The 24,375-nt window shown below is 41.6% G+C and overlaps 1 protein-coding gene across 1 annotated transcript in view; it reads right to left on the reverse strand.

The window, feature by feature from the left end:
- Positions 1-24,375, reverse strand: part of MTUS2 (microtubule associated tumor suppressor candidate 2) — a 351,323-nt gene that overhangs the window by 194,846 nt on the left and 132,102 nt on the right. The window contains exon 3 of the mRNA XM_014966124.1: positions 4,537-7,118. Within this exon, the coding sequence (XP_014821610.1) occupies positions 4,537-6,822 (2,286 nt within the window). The 5' untranslated portion in view covers positions 6,823-7,118. The remainder of the gene's footprint in view (positions 1-4,536; positions 7,119-24,375) is intronic.

A 24,375-nucleotide genomic window follows, 5' to 3' on the forward strand; every position in this document is an offset into this window, starting at 1 on the left:
AACACAAACATGCACACAAACCAAATCAATCACAAGCATGAAACATCTTCTCTAGCTGAGAGAAGCAAGAAGGATTTATCCACCTATCTCTTCAAGACCCCAATTTGGGGGGACATAAACTTGCTATGAAAACACACTCTTTTTTCTTTTCTATTTAAGGGTGAATTCATGAAGTGTATAATTCAACTCATTGAAGCAGAATTGTGTGCAATTATTGGTAATAGGGCCATTTTAAAGATTTTTCAGAAAGATTTGGATTAATATGAGCCCTGTTAGCATCCTGTAGTAGATTTTTGTACCAGGGACTTTTTTAAATGAAATGATCTGTTGCAGCCCGCCAACTAAAAAGAAGCTCAGCGCAGAGTTTTATTGTGTGTGGCTGTCTGCTCATTCCCCACTCATCCCATTTAATGAACTTGTTAGAAAGAGCTGGGAAGTCTGCAGTCTTGGAGCATACAGGAATATCTGCAGGCTGGGTAATCCTGAGCAGAGCTGGCAGCATGGCCAGCACGTAAAGGTGTCCGACACTTTCCTTTGTGTTGCTTCATTTGTAACATCATCAAACATTAATGCCTTAAGCAAGAATTTTCTTGTCAAATGCCTGCTTCAGGCAACTATTTGGGAAAAGAGTTGGCAACGTCCGTTCAGGCAGTTCAGACAGTTCCGACAATGAGATTAGGGAGAAAAAATTGCTGGTTTGACAATGTATAAAACAACTCCCCCTACCCTTTTTTCCCCTACAGGCCTTTCATTTCAACAGGCTTTAGTCCATGCTCTCTGAAACAGAAAGATGTCTGTGCTGGAGAACAGACCCAAGAAGGTGGTTGAAAGGGGCAGGCGCAGCCTTGAGGAGGCAGGCAGGAGAGCTGGTGATCAGCAGACCTCCTCACAGACCTTCTCCAGAACCAGGACTCTTGGCAGCAGCCATACAGTAGTGAATAAAGTGAGCCAAGGACCACTCTCTGGCAAGGCATGTACCATATCCCTACGGGTAAACTCTCACCCTGCACACCGGGCTGGTCTCACCCTCATCCATGCTGGTCCTTGGGAACAGCCTCTGGGTGAGCACACGCCGGCAGAGGAGGACACTGAGCTGGGGAGTGTGCTCCCAGTCCAGCAGTATGGGCAACCTTGCATGAGCCTTGGAGGCCATGCCCTCCTGCTGCTCAGTTCACTAGCACAGCAACAGCCTTCAGTTTCCATGGTTTGCTCTGTTATTTCCCACAGAGGTAACTGGGAACACAAAGTGGCCACAAATTCCCACTGATGCTGACTGAGGCTGAGGTCCGTGTTGAGATGGGGACCTCACATTGTGATGAAGCATGTGGACAGCAGCGATTTGTCCTGGACAATGACTTTTTTAAAACATTCACTGATTCACTGTAAGGGGTTTTCTACCTTTTTTTTTTTGATGAAGACAGGCGTGACAGATCTACCTCCCCACCATGCCGAGGTTTCAAAGAAAAGCACTCGAGGAGCTGCCAACGCCACACGCAAGGCTGCTCGTTTAACCTTAACTCAATTCCATTAGGGACGCAGTCTCTAAGCACAGCTGGACTGCCTTCATGGCTGAGCTGGGATTTCTGTCTGAGCTGCCCTTAGCACAGGCAGCTGAAGGAATCCTGCAGGCTCCCTGCTGCGTGGAGGTAGCCCTCGAGTTTTCCTCAGACAGCTCTCTATGCCTTGCTCGGGAGTCTCCTGTCTGAGATAGCGTCCTGTGATTTTTCCGGCTCACAGCACCTAGAGGGGTATTTAATTGTTCCCACCATTTAGCTATCTGAAGGGTGCTTAGAGATTACAGGTCTGATTGATACCAGCTATTAACACTCCCTATCATAGCTATGTAAAGAGCTATAAAATGCTAATCAAAGCACTCCATAGCTCAAATTGGATGTGTGAAATAGGGCAGACTGGGATTTTTTTCCCTCACAAAGATAATGCAGCATACCCATCCTGCCCTACTGCCTCCTTGTCTCCAAAATCTCTGAGTCTTCAACACTACCCCTTCACCAGGGTGATTTTGATCATAGAATCATAGAATCATAGAATGGTTTGGGTTGGAAAGGACCTTAAAGATCATCAAGTTCCAACCCCCCTGCCATGGGCAGGGACACCTCCCACCAGACCAGGTTGCCCAAAGCCCCATCCAGCCTGGCCTTGAACACCTCCAGGGATGGGGCAGCCACGACCTCCCTGGGCAACCTGTTCCAGTGCCTCACCACTCTCACTGTAAAGAATTTCTTTCTAGTATCTAATCTAAATCTCCCCTCTTCCAGTTTAAAACCATTACCTCTTGTCCTATCACTACACTTCCTGACAAATAGTCCCTCTCCAGCTCTCCTGTTGGCTCCCTTCAGATATTGAAAGGCCACTATAAGGTCTCCCCGGAGCCTTCTCTTCTCCAGGCTGAACAACCCCAGCTCTCTCAGCCTGTCCTCCCAGCAGAGGTGCTCCATCCCTCTGATCATCTTCGTGGCCCTCCGCTGGGTCTGATCTGTCTCAACTCATCCTAAATGCTTTATTTTACATTACACATCAGCCATCTGCTATGAACCCCTACTGGGCACAGCTGCTCTTCTAACTATCTGTCCACTTCCATGGATCACTCATTTTCCTTTCACTTGATCCATACTGGAGCTAATATCCGTTCCTTCCCCCAGCTAGCAGGCAACTAAGGTACTTACTTTTAGGGTGGAAGTCCAAGAGAGCAAATACCATCCCCTGCTATCAGCTCCTGACTCCTGGCCTAATGTAAACTCATAATAAACTGCAGTTTGATTGACTTTTCCTTCCCAGCCTCTCCTCCAGGCAATCCAGCTTCTCTAAAGAAGCAGCATGCTTGGGTTCAAACCTTCCCTTGTTGAAATATCTACTCAACATCATATTTTTTGGAAAAGTGGAGGAAGATGCTTTGGATCTTCTCCAGCACGTGTCCTCCTTCTAACCCTAGTCTGGAATAAATCATGCTGCAGACTTGCCACAACCTGAGACCTTCTTATGTTAAAAATAGCCCTCAATGGTGCACAGAAATTGGTCCTTTGCTCCCAGATGTGTCTGCTGATCCTACCTACCTATCTGAACCCCACCTATTGTCTTCAGAGAGTCACGTCACCCTATAAACAGCCACAGAGTTGTACAGTCTGGGTTATTTTTTCTTTAATTTCCATAGCAATACATTAAACAGTAATAACCTAGTAATTTTCCCTCACTTTACAATGGGACTGTGAAGATATACTAATAATGGCTGGCATAGACAAACTCGCAATGACTTTAATAATTCCTCCCCTGGGAGCAAAATATAAACATCAGAGCTGGAAACTGAAGCTAGAGGGGAAAGGGCAGTGAGCACTGTCCTTTCTGTATTTGGGATGAGATGATGCTCAATGAATAGAGCATACAATATACAACAGAGAATCCATGATCACTTCAGCAGGTTGCCTGTTAACATGCCATAGAGGCCAATCTACACTCACACATGATCCCTTAATTTGGGTATTTGCTGGCTTTTGATTGTCAACACTGTCGCTAAATTTGGTGGTGGCTATTCCAACTCTGGTTCTTGGATAAATACTGTATGTAGAATGAGGCAGGCAATAAAATAGCCTCAATAACACCACAAGACACACAGCAATTTTTTTTTTCCTTTTTTAAAAGACTGGTTCAAATGAAATACACTTGTGTGATCTTCTTTATTTATATAAAATGTTTGGTTGTTGAGCTGCCACAGGCAGGAAGCAGAGGAGGCATGGGCACATTGCAGACGTGAATGTAGATCCCTTTTCCCTGTCCTTTCTCCACCTTCCAAGCTTCCTCCACTGAGTTCACCTCCCAGGAGGGATTTCAGAGAACCAAGCCTCCTGCCCAGCCCATCAAGGTGGAAACACAATGCAACAGCAATATTAGAAGCCAGAATTGGCCAGACAGACTTCCATGACCTTTTGGCTACTTGGGAAGGCTTTCCAAGGGAAAGGAGATTTCTTACTTAAGGTGTAGGTTAATATAACACATGGCTTTAAAATGAGTCAAAAGTAAATCTTTTCCCGCATAATATATATAATTTAACAGGAGCTCTGATAGTCCCTGGGTTTCAGTACAGCTAAACGGAAGGGAATTAGTTTAGACCTCTAGTGCTCTGTCTGCAAAAACCTGCCAACTTTCCCATTAAGGACGAAATCTCTGAGGAAAAATTACATTCATCTCCCCAAGCTATTATTTGGGAAACAAAAAATACATTTATGGATAAATTCAAACAGCATGTCTTTTCCTTTCTAAACATCCCTATTTATACTACTAGCATGTGACTGGTTTGCTGGGAAAAACTGGAGGAACACAGTGACAGCTTCCAGTCACAGATTAGACATTGCAACAGGGTCAGTGCCAGAAACAGTTAAGTAAGTTTATTTCTAATGATCACACATTGCCTTGATTTTGGATTTATTTCTTACCTGAGGTTTGAGAACTAACTTCTGGCAGCAACAAGTAAGAAAATGATCACCACCTGGCATAGAAAAGATGCTGTCAAAGTTGCCTCCTTACCTCCTGCAGAAACTTCTCACTCATTGGACCGAAGTGGTGGCCAGGGGGCCTAATTCCTGAAACCACAACACCAGAACTGAAGAGTCTTGGTTTCTGGAGGTCAGGTTTAAACTTTTCATACAGGATGCTGGGGGGCTTTGCCTCCCCTCCATTGGACACCTTCTGCTCGGTAGAGGTGGGCATGCCACAGGCAGGGGTACCAAAGGGCAGGCCTGCTGGCGCAAATGAAGGCTCAAGCTGCTCTATGGAACGAGGGTTTCTCCTAATGTATGTGATGATTTTAGGTCTCACAGGTTTGGGCCTGGGTATGGCAGGTTTTATCTCAATGCTTTCTTCCAGCTTTTCACTGCAGTCACTGTCCACATCCACCTTATCTGTGAGGGAGCCCTTGGAGTGAACCAGGATAGGTTTTGGGATGGCGCTGCTGCAAGCAGTCTTGATAGGCACTTTAGGGGATATGTTTAACAACTGCGTACTGTCAATGGGAGGTAGGACTGAGGAGGGTGACAGTTTGTCAACATGAAGTGCATAAAGGTCCTTCAAATTACTGTTTGATAGTGTGGGCTGACTATTAACATCCAGTGTTGCCACCGGGCGCACAGGGGTTGGGACACATAAAAAGGCATCAGCCTTTGCTGAAACCTTACAACTCTCTGGTGTTTCGGCTGGAGGATGTTTCTGTGCATTAGCTGTCTTTTTACTTGGAACTGAAAAGCTCGGGGTTTCTGGATCGCTGTCATGGTTGTCAGGTTGCTGGTTTGACACTGTGTCTGTACTGCACGCCCCATGCTGATCTGAGAGATCAGAAGCAGGCATGGCAGCATCCTCAGTGTTTCCTTTGACTAGCGTCAGTTTATTCTCATTAAATTTCAAGGGTTTGCTGTCAGGTAGATTAATGTTATGTGTAAGAGATATCTGTTCACCAACTGTTTCAGTGCAACCTGTGTCAACTTCATGTAAATTTTCATTTTTTCTAGGTGTCACTTTGTCACTGGATTTACTGTCGCGGGTGAGTGGGAATATTGTTTCCACTTCTTCATCCGTAAAATATTCTTCACCAGCCTGGCTAGTTGCCCTTTTGTCACTATCACTGCTTCCTCTCCCCTCCCCATGCATGCTGCTGTTATCACTTAACAATTTGTCATCAGGGTAGGTTACCACCTGGTTTGACAAGGGATCCTCTACTTTATTACAGATGTCTTGAAGATGAGATGCTTGAAATTTTGATGCGTCAGACCCAGAGCCTTTCTGTTCCTGTGTTGCTGTATTTTCATCTTTTTGACATCCCAAGAACTCTACCAGCATAATTCTCTCAATCTTTTGTTGACACGTATTTTTAGATTGTAGAGAAGGTGCAGTCTTAAGCTCCAGTTTTTTACTTTTATCACCCTGACCTAATTGTGCTTCTGATTTACTAGCAATCTCATTGGGCTTAACAGTTGAATGTTGAGAATGAGAAGTATGCAGTGTGCTTTCAACATTAACATTTGGTACATTTTCTGGTTTACTTATTTTCTTGTTCCCTGAGGTAGATGGTTTGGAATAACATACAGTATTTTCCTCTGAGGTATTGTCAAGTGGATGAAACACCATCCCAAGAAAATGATCCGTGGATGGTTTTTGTGATTTTTCTGTATTTCCTATCAAATGGTGCGACCTGTCGATGGAGTCCAATGATGCAGAAAGCAGACGTTTACACGACACGCGGCTAACAGAGTCTTTTGCAAATGTTTCAGACTGAGGAGAGAATTTATTTGGTCTTCCCAAAGAAAGCCTTTTTATTCTCTCCATCTCCACAGTCCTGGGTATTTTACCCTTTGAAAAGTTCTGGGTGAAGTCAACATCACCTTTGGAAATAACCTCCAGGTTGGCATCATTTGTGCTGCTTTTTAAATTGGACAGACTTTGTCCTCGGCTAATCCTGATATGCCTTGATATATTCTTAGCTTCGCTAGTCCTGCAATCTTTCCCCATTTCCTTGCTTGTGGTGGTGGGCAGCTTACTTTCCTGTACACCGGTGTGACAGGTCCGAGAGTCTTTGAAGGTCAGAAGTTTGCTCTGCTCTGTATTCAGATGGGTAACTTTCTCTGATCCTCCAGTGTGTATATTCCCATCTATCAAATCACGTTTCTTAACGTCCCTTTCAGTGGTTCTAACTTTTGTCACGATTTGGTTGGCATTGGGATCCCCCACACTCACTATGCTTTCATTATTATTTTTTATTTCGCTGCAGTTATCCTGAAGCTGGGCATAACATGACTTGTTTGGGATTAACGGAGCACTCATTTTGAAGCTTCAGGTGACTGCTTTTTTCGCCAGTCCTAATTAATGAGAAACCTTTTTTCCTTTCCCTATAAGGTTAACTATTATGCATGCTTCAGTTATACATTTAAATGATAAACTGATCAGTAGAAAATTCCTTGACAGAAAGCTTGTCAGAGTCACATTTTTGTGCTGCGCAGTTGTCTTTCATGCAGCCTCTGGATCTAGGAAATCCTTATGACATGCAGTAGAGAGGTTCAACGAAAGCAAAATAGATCAGTGAAGTTCCCTCTGGATGAAAGCCAGTTAATCCAGGCAACCTATGGAACAAAAAACAAAACCAACATAAACAGCGTTACACTGATGTCAGGAATCATGCTAAGTAAACCAAAGGTAAAATCAGCAGGACTCCCAGGTACATCCCCAGGCCAGAGCACTTTCAAACACTTTAGATGCTGGTTCGATCACAGCTTTTCTCTCAGCTAAGATTCTTAGTGTAGCACAGATCTCTGACTTGAAAAGTTACACAGTTAAAACTGCCCTGGTTAGTAAGAGCAGTTGCTACTGTTTTTAAGCCACATGGATTTAAAACTGGAAAAAGGCATAAATATCTAGAGGAGGGTGGGACCCCACATCAAGGGTCTAAGCACTTTCTTATTGCTATAACAATGTCTTTAATACACCAAGAGTGGCTACTGATGCATTTAAAGCACCACTGTATAGACAAGATGTAAGTAATAAAATTCTAGCTCCATTAGAGGACGTATATGGGTTTCTCTCCTTGCCTTATACAAATCACTGCTGTACTTCTGCTGACACCCTTTGACATTTCTTAGCTAGATCTACAGATCCCAAGAAAGCAAAAGCTATGGCTGGAGGCCTGCAAAGAAAAACTGTGTTTTTCTGAAACATCTGTATATGTGTATGTTCAAATATAGAAGATGACACACCAGTCCTAATACACGGCAGCTCCTTTTGTCTCTCTTCCCCCTGGGCTTTGGGAGCCCAGATTTTGTTGTCCCTCACCTCCAACAAAGTGAAGGGGCAATTTCTGTCAGTGCCATGCTGAAATTCATTCTCGCAGATATTTCTGTATGTTCTGTGTGTTCTGTATGAACATATTCTGATATGTTCATACCCTTCATAATAAAGAAATATGGACACTGGAAATTTGAAACATGCTCCTGGGTGCAAGTCTAGGCTTGTGTTTCTGACACCCACTATGAGCAGGTCCTCCCAGCCTTTGCATTCAGTTCAGCTCTGCTCACAACATCTGGCTCTGAGCTCAGATCCAGTTTCTTTATACAGCACACACAAATGTTGGTTGAGTTTGGATTCAGGCTGCTGGCATAGTTCCAGCTCTTCAGCAAACAACAACTAATTAAATTAATTAATGAAACAGAACACAGTATTAAGAATTTCACTTGAACACCACAGAATTGTGTTATTATAGATCTCATTCTCACAGTATTGTAAAGCAAGACTTTTAAACTACTTCTGCATTCTTTCCTTATTCCCAGAGAAAAGAATTGAATACTTATTAAATTAAATACATACATTATGGAGTTGTTCTTTTTTTTCAGCCAAAAATGACAACACCAGAATTACATATTCAACCTGAAAGCTGAATTCTAAATGCTCTTCAATGGGCAAAGAATGTCCCTTTTTATCTGTTTGATTAGGTAGGAGGGGGCATTGATGGGCACCAGAGGGAGCTGGGGCCAGTCAGCTCATGTTTCTCTCTCAGATGGCAAATGGCAAAAACCCTTTGGTACCTAAAGTGAGGACCACAAAAACAATCAGAGGCTGGAACACCTCTCCTATGAAGAAAGGCAAATTTTATAGAAAGAGTGGTGAGAAAAGCTTTGGGGAACTGAGAAAAAGATGCGGGGACCTCATGTTCATCTTTCTTATACTACCTTTTCATCTTTCACCAAAAGTGTTACCCAATGGCCCCAAACTTTTGGTTTTGGTGAGACTGTGGTCAGTTGACCATGGCTGGCAGCCAGACACCCACCCAGCTGCTCTCTCACTCTCCTTTCTCAACACCACAGGACAGGGGGAGAAAACAGGATTAAAAAGTTCATGGGTGGAGATAAAGACAGGAAGATCACTTACCAAGTACCATCACAAGCAAAAGAGACTTGACTTGGGGAAAACTAATTTAATTTAAATTAAAACAGAATTGAATGGTGAGGAACAAAGATAAAAAAACCTAAAATACCTTCCCTCAGACATCCTTTTTTTTCCCCAGACTTAACTTCACTCTTTCTTTCACAGCTCTTCTGTCCCACCAGTTGCTCCTTCCCTGCCTTGTGCTCTCAGAGACACTGAGCCTTCGGATGCTATGGCAGTACATATAAATAAATTGCTAAATGATGATGATGATGTACATTAATCCTAAGTACTATCTCAGGCTGCTACTATACCAAATATATAAGTAGAGCAATACATTAATTTTCTGCTTATTTTCTTTTCCAAATCTCTTACATGGTTTAGAACAAGTTAATTAAGGCATTTAAGATTATGAACATGGTAGTAAAAGGTCATTGGTTCCCTTGCTTTACACTGTCCCCAATATGATCAGTAGCATTGCAAATGAAGATAGTTTTGAAAAAAACATCATGGAAATATCTGTATTCATTCAAAGCATCTTCACACACAGCAGGTGAGACAGGCCATGTTGGTATACTTCAGAGACCAGACCAAATAATTTGGTTTAATGTTGCTGGTACAATTGATCAACATGAGGGTCAGGAAAGATCTGCCCCCTCTCAAAAACAGGGCACTGCACAACTTCAGTATGCTGCCCATTGAGATCAACCTCTTAAAGCAGTCAGTGCTGGCTGGAGACACAGACTTCAAATATATGTGTAATTACAATTCTTTTAACAGAACAGACAATAAAATACTGTCTAGGCAGAGATTAATCTTAGGTAGCGTTAGTGCTGCTCCTGTGCTTCCTCCAGGGTCAGTAAGAAGGGACGGGCACCTTGGAAATGTGGTTCATCCTGTGCTAAAACCCTCCAGGATGGACTCTATGCACCTGATCTTCCAAGTCTATCTCTTCTGGTGACATCCAGTCTCATATTAAGAGTGTCACAAACTTGAAGAACATATTACATCCTTACACTTAGCATCCATACAATTACCTAAAAAGATTTTCTTGTCCAAAATATTGCCTGTTTATTTGCAGGTTTTTTTACAGTTGCTATCACAATGAACACACTGAACAATTATTCTATGTATGAAAATAACACAAGGCGACATTCTGCTATAGAACATACTGACAGCCCAGGACTCTTGCTAAATTAGTATAAAAATATAACCAAGTACCTAAGTAAATTAACAATTTATTAATCCAGTTTTCTGTGTTAAGGAATACAAACTTTCAATCAATGTAATAAAGACTTATATACTGTGATAGACATATGGGAGAGAAGATGTATGGTTTTGTGTTACATTTGGAAACTTAGAAGATTTGCTCTTCTATAGCTTCTATTTAAGAAGCTTTGGCTTGGATTTTCTGCAGGACAAGTTTATTTTACGTGGCACTGTCTAGGCTCAACTTCACTATTCTCTTTGGAATTAGTGAGATGAAAGGACCCAGCTGTGCCTGCATTCTATTGGCTTTTCCTCTATTTTTTATTGCTCCCCTTTCTAGACTGATGTTGGCTGACATACACACACCTAAAGTCACTCCCTGCTGTGTAGAGGCTCTGAGATTACAAAGATGTGAACCTCCTGACTCTTCAGATTAGTTAGTGCAGGAGCAGGGGGTAAGAGGAGACTCAATCCCAGCAGCGTCTCACTGGGGACCCTGGACAAGAAACATGACTGCAAGTCTTAAAGACTGACTTGGTACATGTAAAGCTTGACATAGGTAAACATTTCTTGATACTGTATAGTGTAAAAATGTCCCCTCTGAATTGCAGAGTGGAAAATGAAGTCATAGCTCTCCATGTCACAGCATCTTGGCAGGATGCAGTAAGTATATTTGTGAAAAAAGCTTTACAAAGTAAAGTGAAATGAACAGGCTAGGCAGCAGAATAAAATGATACCCACCAGACTATGGTTAAATATGAATCCCGTAGGGCAGAGAAAATTTCAAGAAGCCAGAAACATAATTATATACTTTTTTTTTTTTAACTTCAGCAGTATCAGTTCCCTTCTGAGATGTCTGTCGCTTAGGAACCTCTATTCTAAATCTGAGTCCATTTAATGATGATCTAGGAAAAAAGCCTACAAGTGTTTCTTCCCACCTGCTATTGCAGTTTCTCTCCTAAGCTCTGCTCCATCCTAAACTGTATTTAGCCATTAGGTCAGGAAAAAGAAAGCAGTGGCCTACTTCTAAATAGTAACAGCAGCTTTTTTTTTTTGGTTAAACAAGCAGCGTAGATATATTGTTTTCCCCTGTAGGCACAGAATAAAAGAAAATTGGTAAAACATTACCATGTTATTGGCTGGCTGTTTTGTTTTCAATTTGCCACAAAAATAGAAAAGTAATAATTATGAGATATGCAAAGGAATCATCAAAACACATGGAAAAATAAAAGGGGAGATAAAGAAATAAAACCTGAAATGTGTTAAAAAGTTTGGCTCCTGTATAAACATTTCCTAATGCAGGCTGTCACAGCTGCTTACCCATCCTTGTACTGAAAGTCTAGAACCAGAATATTTACAGCAGTAAAAACATCTGGTTGTACCGCCAACACTGTGCACAGCTTAGGCTGATTGTTCTTTCTGTATAAAGTGTATGAAAAGCACCTGTATACTTTACATATTGGGCTTGCATGGCCAGGTTTTGGTAGCAGTGGGGCTGCAGGGGTGGCTTTTGTAAGAAGCTGCTAGAAGCTTCCCCATGTCCGATAGAGTGAATGCCAGCTGGCTCCAAGATGGACTCACCGCTAGGAAAGAGCACACCAGTCACGGCGGTAGCATCTCTAGGATAACAAATTTAAGGGGGAAAAACCTCTGTGCAACTGCAGACAAAGAGAGGAGTGAGAATATTCGAGAACAACAACTCTGCAGACACTAAGGTTGGTGAAGAAGGAGAGGGAGAAGGTGCTCCAGGCACCAGAGCAGAGACCACAGTGATGCAGGTTGTTCACCTGCAGTCCATGGAGGTCCGTGGTGGAGCAGATATCCACCTGCAGCCTGTGGAGGACCCCACGCTGGAGCAGGTGGATGTGCCCGAAGGAGGATGTGATCCCGTAGAGAGTACAAGCTGGAGCAGGCTCCTGGCAGGACCTGTGGACCCATGAAGAGAGGAGCTCATGCTGGAGCAGGGGAAGAATGGAGGACTCTCCTGTGGGAGGGACCCCAGGCTGGAGCAGGGGAAGAGTGTGAAGAGTCCTCTCCCTGAGGAGGAAGGAGCAGCAGAAACAATGTGTAATGAACTGACCACAACCCCCATTCCCTGTCCCCCTGAGTTGCTCAAATTAAACTGATTTCCCCATGTTGAGCCTGTTTTGCTCATGACAGTAATTGCTGAATGATCTCCCTCTGTCCTTATCTCAATCCACAAGCCTTTGGTGGGCACCCGGTGTCCAGCCAGGGTCAACCCACCACACCTTATTAACCATCTGCCACTGAACCTATGCCTCTTGCTACTACCATTAAAAAAAAGCAATGGGTTTGTCAATGGAAGGGGCAGAGCTGGCAGCCTGCAAATGGCCACAGGCCAGCCACTGGCTGCCTCCTCCTGCAAGGTTAACGCTCTCGACCTGCTGGGTTGTGTTCCCTGGAGGCAAGGATCATGGTTTCGGCTGCTCGTAGGGACATGCATGCCAGACCACTCAGAAAGGAGACTCAGAGAAGAGGTCAAGAGTTGTGAGGGGTGTTTATCCTCCCAGAAGGCAGCCTCGACAGCCTGATCACAACTCGGTTGAAAGTATGAAGTGAGAAGACTCCAATCATTACCCTCTGAAGCTATCCTGGTCATTAGCTCCAAATTCACAAACCCCTGCAACATCCAGAACAAGAGCTGAGCAGAAGCTCCAGCTCTGCTGCTCTCAGCGCAAGTGGCACAGATCTGAACAGGACAAGCACCTTTGCATTACAGCACCCATAAAAAACTTCTGTGGAAACGGACCCCAAGAAAAACATCTTGGCCCATAGGGAAGACGCTCCAGTTGTCTGACCAATGCAGCGATGAAGGAGGATGGATGCAAGTACATGAGGAATATATTTGTATGAGGCTGGAAACAGATGTGGTTCTTACAGTTACTATAGAAAACTGGCATGAACAGCAGCCTCCTGATATGCACAGCTGTCCCAAGAAATGCTGCTGGGGAGGACTGGCAAACCAGCCACAGCTTGGCTGGGGAATTCTCTGGAAGAAGAGATACCACCTCAGCTGATGCCAGGGCTGGACGCTGCCAAAACTGAGCCCCATGGATGAAACAAATACAGTGCTGGAAGGGAAGAAGGCGGGAATATATCCTTGAGAAGCCAAAATCATTACAAAGAGCTTCTTCCAACATGATGGAAGTTGAAAGCTGATACTAGAACATGAAAAAAAAAAAAAAGCCAATAAACCTCTTGGAGAGGGTAACATACAATTGGAATTAATTAAAAGTGATGGAGAAGTGCTCACCCAGCCATGTGATAATCTTGTTAATGTGATTTGGAAGACTGAGAACTAAGACTTGGATACCCTCCCCAACGGCTTCTATTCATAACGAAGCAGACCCAGCTGTTTGGGGAAATTGCAGCATAATCTCATAGTTGGCAGATCCTATGGAAATGTTGCTGTATAACATGAAGAGGACAGTACTTCAGATAGACAACTTTCTGCCTGACAAGCAATTAAGCTATAGGCACAGAAGAGAAAAGGTGGAGCAAATGTTCATTTTATACATACTGGAAAATAATACGAAGGCAGTTCTTATTCACTTGTAAAACGGAAATGATCTGAAAATATTACAGGCTTTTGTAGAGTGGGATTCCATAGCATTTCCAGAACTTCAGTAATGCCTTTACAGTCAATAAATGTTAATATTTTCATTATTTACATTATTATCTATATAGATATAGATATAAAAGCTAGATATAAAAAGGCTAATGGTAAGAAATAAGAGGCTTCATATGCCAAAGCAAAGTTTCTCAGTTATATTTTATTTTTTACTCACCAGTAAACCAGGTTTTAGTTCATCCAAATTATGAATTTACACTGTTTTATCAAATTATTTTTGACAAAATGATTATGAACAAAACAGACTCTGTTTGCCACATTTAGCTTTACTAAATTAAACTTTTTCCCCTTAGAGATCCAATTAATATTCCAAGATCAGATTTATTTCATGTTTACGTGCTTAAATTTTTTTTAAATGGCAAGTCAGGTGACACAGAAAGATTGTTTCCTCTAAACAGATCAGTATTTTCTTTTCACAGATAATGGGGTGATAACAAGCCCAGTGGAGGACTCTAGTTCTTGCTTTCATTAGGCCTATGAAGAGATGTTTCTTTTTCACTGTTTTCCTTGGGTCAGTATTTCCCCTTTACTTCCAGTTGCCATGTCACATGAAGGCTATCTCACCCTCCAAATGTGCCAGGTATGGCAACACACCAGCATGGCCGCTCACCAAGCTCTCAAGCTCCTGAAAACTGAGCTCATGAAGAATGAGATGGTGTAGCCGGAGGAGGACTGCTGAGAAGGATTCAGCCCAGGTCCTGCCTACCACCAGAACCAACCAGAAAGCACCCAAATCAGAGGGCAGCCTCATCCTCTAGGTCCTGTACGTTTGCACTCTTCACTCTCTTTCCCCCTGGATTTTAGGGCCAAGCCCTCAGTAATATAATTCCCTTATACAATACCCCTGAGGCATTGCTGGGAAGTGGCACAACTCCCTGTTTGCTGGAAACCATGGCCACATACGTCCCTACCAAAACCATCAGCCAAAGGTAAAGGTGCAAAAGCAAGATCGTCCCCTGATTTTGCCAGGGAAGAGGAGGTGGAATAATTTCTCTCCATGACCTAAAACAATAGGACTGAAAATTCAGGTGCCAGCATGAAACACCAGCCCTGGAAATTGCTGTAGCTCCTGGCAATATCACAACACTTAACTGCTTGCAAGTGCAACTTTCCTTCCTGAATAAAATAAAAAAAAAAAGGAAAAGATGCTCCATGTTAGAAGCGCTTACATATATATCCTTAATTGCCTCTGTATGGCAACGGGAGGACATCAAAGCAGCAGGGAGAGCAAAGGGATTGCACTGTTTTTCCATAGGGTCCACACACCTTTTCAGCACTGGAGCATTTTATCTCACAGGCCCTGCTGTGGATGGGGAACAGCCACGACCAGATCTAATTGCTGTTGGCTAAAGCAACCTGCAGGTGCTTGGTCTCCCTGGGGAACAGATGCACAACTTTTCCTGCTGTGACAGTGGCAATGGCCGTGCAAAGAGCAGAAATCTCTGTACAGCTCCTTAATGTACCTCCAGTTACACTGTGGGAATCAGTATGTCTTCAATACAAACAGATCAAAAACCTTCCAAGATAATGTGCATGAATTATTTCCTTTTCATATGAAACTTGTAAATGTGTGGGTTTGGGGGTGCGTTTTCTTTGGTCAAAGCTGTATTTTGTAATACAAATCCAAAGAGCTACCCTAATAATTTATTACTTGTGAGGGCTGAATTCCCAAAGCACATTATGTGGAAAGGATCCTGCTTACTGCTATTTCAAAGGAGTATGGGATTTGGGATTAAAGATTCTCATTATCAAAACTGACAAATTATTTTAATTATTAACATCAATCAAGTCTCTACAAGGCATAAGCCTTAATAGTTGTTTTTCAAGACTTCTTTTTTAACATTTCCATTTGCTTTCAGATGTTCACTGTTGGATAAGACAACATAGTCTGATATAAGTAATCCTATTAATCAGATCCCCCTCATAAGGCAGAAGTCTCTGATCATCTTAGCAACAGCAACCAGGAAGCTGATTTGATAACCACAGCAACTATCTTCAACAAATGTCTGGTTTTATTTCAATTCCAGATAAGTACACCTGGTTAAAGGTATAGGATCAGCTCATACTTTTTAAGGCACAATACTATTCAATTCAGGACTTCAAAGAAAAACAAAGAGCAGAACCTCAGGGAAAGCCACTGTCAAGAGAGACAATATTAGACAAGGGCATCCTGGCTGTTTAAGTAGTAAGAGCTGGTAAATCAAGCAAGGCAAGAGCTCAGCCCAGAGCTCCCATCCATGTAGATCCATAATGCCACAGCCATAAGCAAAACACAGGCAGTACAAGAAAAGCTTGAATCAAAGGCCAAAGGAGAGAAGTTTATCACTGATCACCTCAAAGCACCATAGAGCAAACAAAATGGCAAGAAAGAAAGCCACATAAAGAAGTTTTCTTGGAGGCAAGTGTAGTCAAGGCAAAAACTGATTTCTCCCAAACAAGTAGAACCAAACAGTAGAAAAATGACGCATCAAGCCAAGTCCATGCTGCCATAGCTCAGCCCACCTGTTACGGATGGACATGTTACCCCAGGGCTGACCCCAGGCACAAGGCACAGGGACAGCCCTCTGCATTTTTCCTTCTGCCCCTGGATCCTTGGACATGTACCAAGCATGTACAGCTTCACTACTTGGCACTTTTGGGGACAGTGCCACTGATGTAAATAGGAGACAGTAGTGAAGGTGAGAGATGCACCATTGGCTCCTATTGTTCTTCTCCATCCGAAAGGAGGGAAAAGAAAAGGGATCCAGCCCATCCTTTCTGAGCACCTTCACCCTGCAGAGCCCAGCCAGCAACTAATTATGTCCCCCTCTATCCAAAAACATGAACTGCAGTTTATCATAAAATCTGCAACAGCTGGATGGTGGATGCGCTGGGCCCCAAAACACGGCTTAATTTATTTCTGTACAGCACAAAATCTTGACATAGAAAGGGGATTGTGAAATGTTTCCAAAATGATCACTGTTTGCTTTTTGGTTTTTTTTTTGCTAAGACTGCTAAATCTTTCCTGTCTTCCAAGAAACATCTGGGAGACAGAAAAAAATATATTTAGTCATAACACTCAAACATAAAAAAGTTCATAAATTTGCTTCCTATTGAGCAAAAACCAGAAACTCAGAAGCTTTGTCTACTCCAGCAAATTTATCCACTGCTGATAAAGCAGTTACAACTGGTGCTGAACTCAGTTTAACTTCAAGTGTAGCCAAGGGTAAACTGTCTTTCCACATCATTTTCTGAATTCTACTGAATTCAACAGCAGGTAAATGTGTCAGTTCTTAACTGGATACCTAAATATGAATTTAGGACCTTAATTTTAGATTGCAAGGTTTGCACATTTCAGTTTGTACTACCACCGGTTCTGTAATGCCGTCAAACTTGCAAAAAAACGTCACTGCAGTCAAACTTTCAGAACATTACTGCGGGTACACAGAGGCAACGCATCAGTAAAAATCAAAGCAAATGTAAAGCATTATCAGATATTCTGCTTATTTGCTTTAATTCCAGTAAAAAGTATCTTCCATAATTTGATCTACGTTTCCAAAATATTTTTCCTTGTGACTTGAGACCTAAGGGTGAGGGGAATGCGGGGAACACTGTTGATTTGTTTTAAATAACAGTGGCAAGATGAAAACTGTGGTAAAATCCAGGCTGGGTTCAGGACCAGAGGACCCTGGTTACATCAGTTACAATGACTGACTGAAGGGCATAAAGTTCAGAGTGTTTTTATTCACAGGTGTATTTTCTTACCAGGCTCTGCAAAGTACATGAAGTACAGGTGTAATTCCAGCTGTTAGGAAGGCAGAAGGAACATATATAACTATTCCACACAAGCCACTCTGACTGACCAAGAAGCTAGAAGTTCAGATGCCACACTGCCCGCCAAGCACCACGCGTCTGTGGTGGCTGAGGGCTCACCAAGGGCAAACCAAGGCGCATTTAAGAGCACAGAAGGCAGAATGCAAAATCTTATTATTCAGAAAGGTCAAGCACAACTAATGCATTACCTGCCCGCTGCTACTGATCCCGAAAGTGCACTACAAGTACTTCACAGTGACCACTGCTCTGTAAGCAATTGCATTTGTTCTGCTTAAAAAAAATTTGAGTATATTGCTCAAAAACATTTACAGCAACTTGTCTGTCGATTGCATCCCCATTTTCATACATTAAGAGAAATTTGATTTAGCTTTAGCACTCTATCACCTTTCTATTTGCCATGCACTCTTGCCACCTGCTCCTTACATGTTCCTTACATGTATAAATAAAATAAATGCTTTTGTTGTGAGGTTTGGGAATTTTTTTTCCCTGCTGTATTTTTCAACAGCAAATTTATGTACAATAAATGGATACGATTTAAGAGCTTTATGTTCTTATTTATTTTTTATATTGTGAATTAGCACCCACAGTTTTTCATCAGGCATCTTTTGTATGTATCAGATACAGATCAACTGAATGAAAACCAGCAAGCACTCACCCCCTCAGCCCAAGGAGAAAGGGATGTTTCTTTCAAGTTGCATGCCTCAACTTAAAGTAGTCCCACTCTCTACTTACCCCAACCATACCTTTATGTTGTCTCCTTCTGAAGCTGGGAAGAGGTTTGGGCTTTTCAGCATGTGCTGAAGACCAGTCGGGCTCTGGGGCAAAACACAGAAATAAGCTCCAAAGAATGGGATACTGCAAAGGAAGCACCCATAAGTTCCCTTCCTTCTTTCTCCAGTTTGGCTGTGTTTGCAAACTGAAGGGAGAAGGATGTAGTCTCCCAAGGGACAGCTCAAGACTTTCCAGCTTTGCTGGTGGAGCTGGTTGGAGGACAACCGCTGGTGGAGGACAAGCTGAACATGAGTTAGCAGTGGAGGCTAACCATGTACTGGGTTGCATTAGCAAGAGAGTAGCCAGGGTCAAGGAAGTGAACCTTCCCTCTGCTTGGCACGCATGAGGCATCTGGAGCACTGTTTCCAGGTGTGGGGCCTCAGTGTGCTGATACTGGAGAGGATCCAGAGGAGGGCCATCAAAATGGTTACACATCTGGAGCTCAGGATGTACAAAGTGAGGCTGAGGGATATGGCTTGGTTCAGCCTGGAAGAGAAGAGCACTGTTGGGGGTGACCTAATAGCTGCCCTCAACTACCTAAGAAGGGAAATAATAGAGAAGAGGGAGCCAGACTCATCTTACAGGTGCCCAGCTAAAGGAGAAACAAAAAGAAGAACAAGATGCAATAAGGAACACTTTAACTGAACGTAAGGGGAAAAAAAATCATGACAGGGTGAAGCACTGGTACAGCTCACCCAGAATGGTTATATGATCTCCATCCCTGGAGATTTTCAAAATTTGACTCAAGAAGACCCTGAGCAACCTAACCTAATGGGGACGTTGGTCCAGCTGTGAGCAGGGCTTATGTCCTCTAGAAGGCATTTCCCACCAAATCATTCCATGATTCTAATAGCAATGGATTCACAGAAAGAGGAACCAAGGACAATTTCATGACACACTGCTTGAAACTCCACTGAACAAGACACAGTGCAGATCTGAGAGCCTGAAATCACTATTCGTTTCTCCAACAAAGTGCATTTTGCCCCAAATAGTACCCAGAAACTGTAAGGCTCATCATTTGCTCAGGACCCCAGGAATGGAGCAAGGACAGCCCATAATGTAAAGCTACTTTGCAGATAAGAGCCCTGCTCTTAGGTTAGGAGCAGTGATAATGCTGGAGCCACAAAGGATGTGGCAGAGACATGGTACCTACATTTACCAGTGAGTTACAGTAGCTCAGGTAAAACTGGTAGGCACATGCTCTCAGCAAAGAGAAGGATACAATCCTCCTTCATGCCACTATTTATTTTTAACTCTATTGAGTTTTAGGCTGTCTCTGTCTACCCTGGCCAGGACATTCAGTAGTGTGGCCATGGTTAGATGACATAAAGAAAGGACAAAAAAGGAATGGGAAACCTATAGAAATGAACCTAGTGCAGATAAATTAGTGCCATACTGTTAGTGAGTGCATTTGCCAAAATGCGAATCTCAGAAGATCACTCAAAATACTCATCTTGTATATATATACTGAATTAAGTATTTATTGTAAAAGTGCTTTGCAATGACTAGCAGTCCCAGGAGTCTGCAAACACCTGTGGGAAAAATCCTGAAGGTAAAAATGTCTCCTTTCTCTAAAGACCAGCTCTGCTGAAACTGATATGTGGATGCTTCACTGATCTTTCTTCATCAAAAAGTGTCAAAGAAGCACTACAAGAAATTCTCTCTATTTCACATCTGTGACATCTTTGTCAGTATATTCTTCCTGAGAGAAAATGACATTTCCTTCTATATGTTAAATTAATCATTCTTCCAGTGACACAGAGAGAAGAATAGACTCAATTGCTCCCACTCACCTTGGCATGGCAAGTACAAGTTTTATGCAAAATTCTGTAAAAACTTCTTTTATTCTATCTGATTCAACAGCATATTTCTTTAATTAAACCCTAGATTCCAATTCTATTAGAATCACAAATTCCATGTTATAAGAGAAATTATGTATGTTACTGAATGGGAGGTCTTTTCTGAGAGGAAAATAAGCAGAAACTCAAAAGGAACTGAAGAAAATGAAGCAGACAATTTCAGTCTGTAAGAAGGAGAAAAATTAATACCACAACTATCTCTACCACTTGCAAAATGTATTTCTTAATCTGAATAAATAGGTAATGATACAGCGGATAGCAGAACAATGACTAATCCTGCACAAATACAGAGTGGGAGATGGCCAGGCTTTGGTCTATCTCCCAGCAGGACAGCCATCCCATCTGCCTTTTGCCCTTTACTTCTTTCAATACCATTAAAGCTACAGGACTGATCATCAATACAAAGAACTCCAATTATGCCAATATAAAATCTACTTTCCAGACGTCTGTGGGACTGCACCTTTTATTTTCCCAAGATAAAGCAATCTCAGTGATCCAAATTTGAAATCCTTTTTTTTTATTATTTTTCTTATTATTTCAGCAACTAAAAAAAATACATAAATCTACAAATAAAAAGTCTACTGTCAGTTGGCTTCACTCAGCCTCGAGATCCACAGTGCACCAGTAAGCAAGTAGTCAGAAATACTCACTCATCCTGTCCTTAATTGGAAAGATATTGTGAATGTTTGCAAACAGTCATAAAAAGAGATGGCACTGGAAAACAGCAGATTCCAATGTACCTATGTGCTCTCAAAGGACTCCAGAAGGAATGGAGGAATGGATATGAACTATCTGATATGTTGTATTAACTGTATTTTAATATATATGCCACTTCTAATATGCATTAAAGTTCTTTTGAGTGTTAGGCAGATCATAGTCAGGAAAACTGAAGATTACTTTTGTTTGAAAGTGGAGAGATCTGCAACTCACGTACAGCTTTGAGCACACCAAGCTTTGGAAGCTCAGTAAGAAACTGGAGGACATTAAGAGAAAAGCAAGATAAATGCTTAATAAGATAGCAGTGTATCATACTTAACCACTGCATACCACTAAGGTAGTTAATCAAACATAGTACTTAGATTTCATAAGGAGACACTGAACTACCACTGGATGTTTTAAGAGCATTTTTGACAAACTACTCTTAGAAATGATGTGATTCTAGATTATTTTGCCTTGAAGAAGAGGAACGGATAATGTGACCTCCCTCCCAGTCTTATTTTCTAACTCATCTATGAAACTTTGGGAAAAAAACAATAAAAGAAACTAATATATGCAACACGGATAAAAAATGACTATGGCAACTATAAGCTCCTGTCCAGCAAATGTTCCCATACATGCTGAACTTTTATTATCTTAAGTCATCTTACAGATGTCAAGGGGATGACTCAGAAGAGTAAAATTATGCACATGCCAAAGTGTTTGCACTATGAGTGCAATAACTCTCACTTCTGTACAGCATGAGGAAAGACGACTGTTCACACTTCCATGCTGCCTGTATGAGAGCTTTCAAATCAAAATAATTAATGTCTGGAAAAGCCTGGCTAGTGAAGAGCTTTGTTAGTTTGTACAAGAAACATTTGTAGGACTTTGGACATAGAAAAAGTGATGGGGCAATGAATCAGTAAGCTTTCTAATGCTTTTGTGCGTTCACTTGGAGCATATGGAGGTAAAATAATAAAGAAGATTTAGTGTCAGAAGTTCCCACTGGTGAAGTCAAGATGTCTTGACACCAAATATTTTAGGATACTGTCACATTCTTACTATGATCTCTAAAGAGACCTTAATGGTGTCAGTCCCGAAGCAAACTGAGGTACCCTTGTTGAATATTGCAGAATGCATTCATATAGTCAAGAAACGGAAGAGTCAATGTGATGATTTGGGTGTATAAATTCAACTGTTTACAGCCTTTAGGAGGTGGGTGCTTCCCAAGATGGGATCTCTGAGAGCCGTCATCTCTCTTGCCAAAGCAAAGATGGTACATGTGATGACAGTGCTAGGGATCTTGTTGGAATGTTTACACAAAAGGAGCAATACAGACTTTTAAGTCACACCTGGTTTGTTTCTACCAGACTAATATGCATTATGTCAGATAACCACTTTAATAACTTATGTAATTGCTTAGAGGATTGAATCTGAAAAAGAAATAGCAGTTAAATTGGTCTGTCTAACAGACAATACTCTTAAAGTAACATTATTAGTGGTAATAGAATGAAAATGAGAAAAGGAAAATTAAAGTTAAATGAACATTTTTCCTGCTGTGACTCAGCTCTGCACCACGGGCATTACGAGGGGTATTTTTTCTGCCTTGAATGGAGCAGGACCAAGCCTATTGCTTTAATCATTAAAAACTGATTAGAAGAGAGCACTGAAAACCAAACACTAGGAAATTATTGCCCTCATGCTACAGAATGGATTAGATATGGAAAAATTAATGGCTTCTTCATCTTGTCTCATTGTTTACTTACAGTAACTTATATGAGGCAATAAGGGCATATAAATATCTAAAAGCAGAAGAAATAAAATATCCCCTTGCCAGGAGTAACAGCCTAAAAAAGCAGCGTGCCTCTTGGGTACCCCACCCTTCTGAAAATGAGATATCTTTTGATAAAGTTTCCACTGGTTAACTGACAATGATGGCAGTAAATACAACACTATTGTGCATTTTTAATAACTCTGTGGTTTGTATTCTTTTATTTGGCAAACTGTCTAAATACCGTTGTGGCATTATATTAAACTATCTCACAAGGACTCAATCAGCTAATGTATTATTGCTAGGCTTGAAAAAACATAAAGACGACCTATTTATAAATAGCTTCTCTGTGTTCAGTGTATTAACTTTTTTATTTTTCCAAGGAAGGAAGGCTGTTGCCAAAAACTATACGCCAATATCATTTGGCAAACTTTTTGTAGCGCTATCTGATCTGCAGAGACATTAAATCTGTACTGCAAATACACAGTCAACAGCTTATTAGAAGGTGGAATCTCTTGTCCATTACAGAAATACATATATGGTTGATAAGACATGCTATAGCAGCTGTTGTGGAGATATTTCCTCATAATTCACTCAATGCAAGCAACATATATGCAACCGCCACCTTCCTAGTGGAAGTGAAAAATCTTGGAAAGCCTGCTTACAGAAGTCACTGCACCCAACCATTAGCAATGCTGCCATTTTGAAATCCCCTTTTTTTCCCCCTTTGTCTTCTTTGCACTCAAAAGCTGCATCTTACACTAACTATGGGCTGCAATTTAAAAATTGACTGGTTATATAGAAATTTTAGCATGTGAATTGCTATATACCTGGAAATTCAGACGTTGGGAATAGTCACAAGAAAGGTTTCCTTCATTTGTTTGCATATAAGTTAAGTAAGGCTAAAATACATTTTCAGGAATGACACGCTAAATGGTAAATTTCAGCCTAGAGGGTTTTGGTTTTTTTAATGAATGAATACAAACTATTTACAGAAGCGTTTTTTAAAGACAGAGATAAACCCTTCACTGTACACGGCAGTGGGCATTGCCATAATGCAAAAGCAGGATATTACAAGCTGTGGGGACACTTGCGCAGATCTTAAATCCTTGCAAAACCTATCCAAGGTCTTAATTACTTCCTCTGTAATACATGTATACCTAATCATGTTTCAACTTTCATCTTCTCTCCTTCGTCTCCCATAGTCTTGACATCTAATGTTCTGTTCAAAGCACAAGCAAGCAGAAAATTCTTTTATCTTATCCTTGGGGAAACTGCAAAGCATCAACCAGAGGTAACAAAGTCCCTTCAGCATCTATCCTCTTTATTAACTGAGAAATACCATCCAGTTTCATATTTTGCAGGAGTGGGCAAAAATCTAGTGGTGTGAGTGCATAAGGGATCAGATGGTGTCTCTCATCTAATCTCTGCTATGTGATATGAAGCCTATGCCCCTAACACAGACATGAAAGCAAAGACTATACAACTGCACTAGCAGCAATTGAAATGCAAAGTTTTCTGCACTATGGTTTTACTGTACATACTTACATTTTTAGATGTTCTTTATGGTTATATGATTTAGCAAGAACTTTTTTTATTAAAACACAAGGGTCAGTTTAAATCAGCTTGCAAAACCAATGACAAACCACAAGGTACAGATCTCAGAATTGTCAGGCTACGTGTGTTAG

The sequence above is a fragment of the Calidris pugnax genome, unplaced genomic scaffold (assembly GCF_001431845.1).
Source record: "Calidris pugnax isolate Ruff unplaced genomic scaffold, ASM143184v1 scaffold20, whole genome shotgun sequence".
NCBI classification, from domain to species: Eukaryota; Metazoa; Chordata; class Aves; order Charadriiformes; family Scolopacidae; genus Calidris; species Calidris pugnax.